Source organism: Vollenhovia emeryi, unplaced genomic scaffold, assembly GCF_000949405.1.
Source record: "Vollenhovia emeryi isolate VEMERY1.0 unplaced genomic scaffold, V.emery_V1.0 DF939162.1, whole genome shotgun sequence".
Lineage (NCBI taxonomy): Eukaryota > Metazoa > Arthropoda > Insecta > Hymenoptera > Formicidae > Vollenhovia > Vollenhovia emeryi.
This window is the reverse complement of record NW_011967204.1, coordinates 139,538-146,676: the sequence shown is the minus strand read 5'-3', so window position 1 is coordinate 146,676 and position 7,139 is coordinate 139,538. Positions and strand designations below refer to the sequence as shown.

At 35.3% G+C, this 7,139-nt stretch overlaps 1 protein-coding gene across 3 annotated transcripts in view; it reads left to right on the top strand.

The window, feature by feature from the left end:
• The window catches only part of LOC105564563 (glutamate receptor ionotropic, kainate 2-like), a 14,874-nt gene extending 8,039 nt beyond the window's left edge, over positions 1-6,835 (top strand). For all 3 annotated transcript variants that reach the window (XM_012017006.1, XM_012017008.1, XM_012017007.1), the window contains exons 8-16: positions 39-257; positions 575-781; positions 1,504-1,588; positions 1,687-1,963; positions 3,193-3,391; positions 3,542-3,767; positions 4,293-4,408; positions 5,809-5,955; positions 6,645-6,835. In XM_012017006.1, the coding sequence (XP_011872396.1) occupies positions 39-257; positions 575-781; positions 1,504-1,588; positions 1,687-1,963; positions 3,193-3,391; positions 3,542-3,767; positions 4,293-4,408; positions 5,809-5,955; positions 6,645-6,767 (1,599 nt within the window). In that variant the 3' untranslated portion in view covers positions 6,768-6,835. The remainder of the gene's footprint in view (positions 1-38; positions 258-574; positions 782-1,503; positions 1,589-1,686; positions 1,964-3,192; positions 3,392-3,541; positions 3,768-4,292; positions 4,409-5,808; positions 5,956-6,644) is intronic.
• The last annotated feature ends 304 nt before the right edge of the window (positions 6,836-7,139 follow it).

Here is a 7,139-nt window from a genome sequence, read left to right as displayed (position 1 = left end):
TGTATCCGGTATAAACCGGTATGTATCCTTTCATTCAGGAGCAAATGCACGGACTGAGCGGTATGATAAGATTCGACACGGCCGGATTCCGAAGCGAATTCCAACTAGACATCGTAAATCTAGGAAATGAAGGACTGTATAAAGTCGGAAAATGGAAAACGAACTTCGGTATTGAATGGCAGCCAGGACACAGAATTCCCGGAGTAGACGACGACAAGAGTTTGCGCGATAAGCATTTTCTTGTCGTGATATCGTTAGTATGTTCCAATCACTAGCGTAGACATTACATTAATAAGTTCAATTAATTGTCACTTGAAAAACGACCTAAGTAATAATTTAAAAAACGGATACAATTTTTTCTGTTAGTGATATGGAAAAATTATTAAAGATACTTTGTAATCTGCATATTAAATTATTGAGATACAAAGGAATAAGAAAAACTGAATAGCTCTGTCTCTTTCTAACTGTCCCCTTAGAAAGAGACAGCGTCGTTCAGCATTTTAACATTTTCACTATATTGCAAGATATAGATTGGCCACCTGGTCTCAAGAGATTAAAGTGGAATAAATTCCAGACAGATCCGTACGGGATGCTTAAAGAATCAGCCTCTGTAATAACTGGAAATGATCGATACGAAGGCTTCGCGATAGATATAATTCAAGAAATGAGCAAGCTGTTGGGATTTAATTATACCTTTGAAGTTCAGGCCGACAATGTTTACGGATCGTTTAATAACGTAACCAAGAAATGGAATGGAATGCTGGGGAAAATAATCGACGGTGTAAGTCAAAGGGATATTCTTCTGCGTTTTCATTTCATCCCATATAGGTGGAATATCGACTCAATCGACTACGTTCGCGAGTAGTGCTGCTACCTTCCACCGTACATACAATGCAAGAGCAACGCGTTCTTATATCGATAAAACAGTTGCCTCTTCGCAGATACGCCGTTAGAAAATTTAATAATTTTCAGGAATTCCATTACTTATTATTAATTTTATCACTAATACTACGATAAAATCAATTTTGCATCTTAAGTTGATATTTTCAAAAGATGTTTCCACCTTATTCTTCATTTTACAATCCAATAACTTAAAAGGATACACACGGAGAAAAATAATTTGCTAATACAACATATTTATGCCATCTTTAGTAAATTTCATTAGTTATTACAAATATAGACAGCAACTGATTTGTTAAAGTTATTAATTTTATTAAAGTTAAAAATAATTTTGCATAATAATAAGCAAATCATTTTACTATAAAGAACAAAGTAATTTCTGTTCCGCCGAATATGTTTTGATACGATAGTAAGAAATTAGTTGTACTAGCGAAATTCTATCGTTGTCACATCGAATGCAGCGACGGTTTCGCTGCAACAGCAAAATTACATTTCGCCGTGCAAAAACCTATAGCGTGATCGATAGAGGAAACGGATATATTAGCATTTTATCGTATACCCAATATCTTCTACGTATAACATGAATTTTTTCCAATCCTGAAGGAAGCGGATTTAGCGATCACAGATCTGACGATCACGTCTGCGAGAGAAAGCGTTGTGGATTTTACGAGTCCTTTTATGAACTTAGGTAAAAAATGGTACACAATATATTCGTAGTGTAATCGACAAGTATGAGCCGTAAATCGAGATTCCAGAATTCACATTTTCGGTCAAATAATGTTTCAGGCATAAGCGTTCTCTACAGGACACCCACGAGAGCCCCACCAGGCTATCTGTCTTTTCTGGGGCCGTTTTCGAAGGACGTTTGGCTGCACCTCATCGGAGCGTACATCGCCGTGACGACGTTATTATTCGTGATTGGAAAACTCTGCCCCGTGGAATGGACCAATCCATATCCGTGCATCAAGGAGCCAAAGGTGTTGGAAACACCCTACACTCTGACGGATACTCCGTTTCTGGTGATCGGGGCCATCTTGAAGTCACCTACCGGATTTGCACCCGCGTGAGTCGCGATGCTCACTTCACCTCGCCTGCGGAGTGTGCTTTGAGGATGTTTTTCTTGTATGAAACCAACCAAGTTGTTGAGCGCACAATGGAACGTGATGTCGCTGCAGCTTTTTGCGCGCATCGCCCAGAGTCGACTGGGACGCGCGCGATTAATAAGTATGGTCCACTTCGTATATACATGTCGGTTTTAATTCTAATTTATCCGAGCACACCACACTTCTGCAGGCAAGTCAAGGGGTTTGTAGATCCCTGTGACTGGCCGAAATATATAATAGTAGAATTTAAACAGCACGTTTGAAAAGTAACACTAAATTTATGCGATGAACATTGTCGTCCTAATGCACAGTTGGAAAATTTGTGTTTTCTTCTTAAAAGAAATGCCGGTAAAAACTTTTGTCTTAAATGTTCAACACATTCATGTGGTAATTTAACATATTGCTCTTGTGTTAATTGACCTCAAATTATTAAAATAACTGAAAAGAAATGTTAAAACAACACAATGTGTACTCATTTTTTAATCTGACACAATGCATATGTTCTATTTTATTAGTAACAAAATTTATCTGTTAAAATTTACAGAATAAAACGATTTTATTCTATTGTATAACACGAGTGAAAGTGATTTCGAACCGTCATTTAATTTATTACATCTGTAAAATGTAAAAATTACAGTTTTTAAAATTTATTTTGTCATTGAAAATATGTCAATTTTACACAAAATTTATTTCAAATTATTTTGAGATTTGCATTTATTATATTTTGTGTTAAATATTAACAAAGTACTAGTGTGTTCATTTAACGTATCCATATTATGTTAAATTAACACAAAAATTTATGTGGACCGTTTGGACATGTAATATCTGTTAAATTGAACACAAATTTTTCAACTGTGTGATTTTCTGCTATAAATTAATTTAGGGATCCTTGTTTTTGTCAAGAGGACCATACCCAAATTTTTGTACTGACCGGAGAATATAAGTTTTATTTCTTTTAGAAAGTTTTATTTTAGGATATGTTTGAAAACTATATTGAAAAATATCTTTATTTAAACATTTTTTATGTGTATTATAACGTTGAAATTTTTTGACGAGCTATAAGAGCCCTATATTAAATTGTGTTTCTTTCATAATTAAAACATTTCTGCACACAAGACATTTGATATTGTTTAAAGACGTCACCTTAAAACAAAGAAAGGGATCGAAAAACTTGTAATGTGCATTTCAGGGGAATTTCAACAAGAACTTTGGCTGTTGCTTGGTGGTTCTTTACTTTGATCATTGTGACAACGTATATCGCCAACTTGGCAGCCGCGTTATCCACGAAATCCGTCGTGTGGTCTTTCCAAGTGGCGGAAGAACTGGCTTACCAACAAAAAATCAAGTACGGCGCAAAAATTAACGGCTCGACGTTCTCGTTCTTTCAGGTGAGCGATACGCGACATAATCCGCAAAGGCAAGAAGTAGAGATGGTAGACGAGTGTTGATTAGGATATCGCGTATTGACTGCCGATATTTCGCGTTATTATTTGTGAAAATGTCTAGTGGGCTCAGAAGCGGTCAATCTCGTTTTGCAGGATTCCTCGCATGAACCGTATGAAATTATGTATAATTACATGAAGGCTCATGCTGACGAAGTACTTATGGAGAGTAACGAGGATGGCGTGTGGAAGGTGCAGAACGAAAATTACGCGTACCTCATGGAATCTTCATCAATTGAATACATCAAACAAAGAAAGTGTAACGTAACGCAGATCGGTGGACTTTTAGATTCCAAAAGCTACGGAATAGCGATGAGGAAAGGTCGGTCGTTCAGCAATAACTCAGACAAATTGTTATAGGATTAGAGTGAAAGCACCTAATATCGTACACCTAACTTTGTACACTTGTAGAAAAGAGAGGAATTCACATTTTTATGTCGCATATCCCTTGCATTCTCTTCGAAATTTATTTTATGTTAAACTGCGGTACTGATGTGTTGCAGAAAAACCGGAAAAAGGAAAAATTATGATTCTGCAAAAGTAGCACCGTACATTTAAAGAAAAATTAAAATCAAATAAAATCGTGATTAAAAAATTTGTTTATTTTACGAGATATTGAATTAGTTTTCGTATCATTGTCTCTATACGTCAGAGAACTAATTCCGTCGGGTTTTAACAGAGTGGAGAGCTTACTTGATAAACTATTACCCTATACAATAATATGGTGTACGATATTAGATGTCTCAAACTTATTACTGCCAATTGCTCTTTATTGGGTGCACATTCGCTATTTTCGATTCGAAACAGTTAAGTAATTTTACCTTTAATGAAATAATTCTGGTGACAGATGCGCCTTACCGTGTAGATTTAAGTGGCGCTATACTGAGACTGCAGGAAAACGGTGTGATCGGCGAGCTACAAAAGAAATGGTGGAAACAGAAACGAGGCGGTGATACATGCGACGTATGATATCTATGTTCTCACGTTATGTTGAAAGAAAAATTACATAGATTACGTCGAACATTGCATAATCCCCAAAACGCCTTATCACATTAGATATATAATTGTGTGATTAACATTTTGTAAACCGTACGAGTGCAATTCTGATTAACAATAAGTACTAGGTACCGCACAATTTTTATAACATGCGCCTTCTCCGAATAATTACTTTTCTCTTTTTCTTATGACTTCTTTTAATACTAGTTCTTCGAACTAATTAAGAGTTAGGAGAATGGCATGACCCAAGATAAAAAGATCTATGCGAACACGGAGAGAATTTTCTCTTAAAATTTATCCAGACGATCTTGTGACTGTGGGACAACCTGGCATTTTGAAGAACCTTATGAGAGTTTTTGAAAATTTACCATACATTTTACTAGTAAAATGTACCTATATTGTAAGTATATAATTACTAGTGGAATAGGTGGTAGAATTTCAAGAAACTCTCATAAAATTCTTCGACTTACCGTGTTGTCTCACAATATTTTCAGGATAAATTTTAAAAGAAAATTCTCTCCGTGTAGTCGTTAATAGACGACACATGAAACTGATAGATTTATCCGAAAAATTGACTGCGTTAAGATATTAATAATGTTTTTATACTTAAAAATAGTCCATTATATAAAGAGGATTTATACATAAATGAAAAAAATTTACAAAATGTGCTACTGCAAAAACTGCAAAAATCTGACGCAATTTACAAATCGAACAAGACTGAGAAATCACCAGATCAAATTAATGATTTTAACAATAAATGTCATTTAAGCTTAAATCTAAACGGATTATTACTGAATTTATTACAAATTATTCGTATAACATTAATTAAAATTAATCATAATAAAACTTTATATACTTTTTAGCAAAATGATTACGTGATTATTTTCATCAAAATTTTTCAAAATCTGTTCCTTTCTTTCTCTCGCCCACTTATTTTATTTATTTTTATTAATCCTTTACTTTCCATCTCATCTTCTATCTCGTTTCCTTCTTTTGCTTGAATAAACGAACAGATAAAACGCACAGGCGAAGTACTTCACGTCTGTCTTTATTTAACTGCATTTATATAGTTGGACTGACTTAAACTTCACCAATTTAGTTCGTACGTGTAAAGACGACATAGCAACTCAGAAGTACCAGCGCGCGTTTGGAAAGCAAGTAAGCCAAAGTTAAAGCCGAAGCGTGTACGCTTCGAGATTTAGGAAGAGATTCACTTTGGATGAATTTTACGCTATTACGCAAGGCGACTTCGAGGGAAAAATTCACATTTAGCTTCCGCAAACTTTAATCCAACGCGACACCTTAACTGATCATTTCGTTAACGACGTTGACATGAAACATTATTATTGAAATTTTTATTTTTATAGGAAAAAGAGAAGGTTCAAGTGAATCCACTGAATTTTGAGGACGTCGGCGGAGTATTTGTAATTATGATAAGCGGCATTGCGTTGTCCTGGATTTTTGCGGGATGGACATTTCTTTGGCAAATTCGAAACGTTGCGATCAGACATGGCGTAATTACATGTTTAATACCTAATTGAATACGATACAGCTATGCAGTTAGGAACCAATTTTCATGAATGTTAGTTGTGTTGCAAAGTGATCATAAAGGCCTACATTATGTATAAATGATCCATCTGTTATCTGTGAAAAAAGACATACACAACATTTGCACGGAGAGAGAAAATTTTCTTTTAAAATTTACCCTGAAAATCGTGTAATCGTGGGACAACATGGCATTTCGAAGAACTTTATGAGAGTTTTTACTAGTAAAATGTATGGTAAACTTTAAATAAACTCTCATATAAAGTTCTTCGAAATGCCATGCTGTCCCACGATTACAATATTTTCAGAATAAATTTTAAAAGAAAATTCTCTCCGTGTAGAATTATATTTGAGTAAGACGATTTATAATTCGGTCATTATATTTGAAATAACATTGGCACAGAATTTTATTCCTAATGTAAGACAAAACGCATACAACACGTGGAATTGTATTTGAGAGGATTATAATTTGGTCATTATATTTGAGATAACGTTAGCGTAGAATCTATAGCGTAGAATTTACATCTAATGTTTCGCGAAATTTGCTCTAGCGGAAAAAATCTTGAAGTTGGTTCCGTATTGAACTGCGTCCAATTAAAATTTTTATATTTACTTTACGACATTATTTTGAAAGCTACAGAAATTGCGTGTTTTACAGGTATCCTTTAAAGACGAACTCGTAGAAGAGTTAAAATTCTTAATCAAGTGCAGCAGCAAGAAGATCGTCAAGAGAAGAAAAACATCCGTCGAGACGATCGAAAGCAGCAGCAGCGGTTCCTAATAAATACATGTTATTTCCGTAGCGAGCAGTAAAAAAATTAAACCCAATAAAATAGAAATTACCACAGAGTTGACTCCGTTACGGTATTATTTATAAGACACGATACTACCGGCTTTAGCGAAACTGCGAGACGAAGAGATTCGAAAATATCACGCAATTTCCGCGAATACATTTTAATGATTACCAGCGGCGTTAGCGCAGGCTGAAATAATGCAGGAAATAAGTGCCTCGCCAATAAATGCTTCGCTTGAAACCGTAATCGGAGCGACGGTTGCGGCAAATCGTCGTGTTACATACGTAAGGAAATCTCCGTACGCGATCGAACGTCCCTGAAAATTATACAGCGCTTTCAAATCGCGCGTGAACGCGACG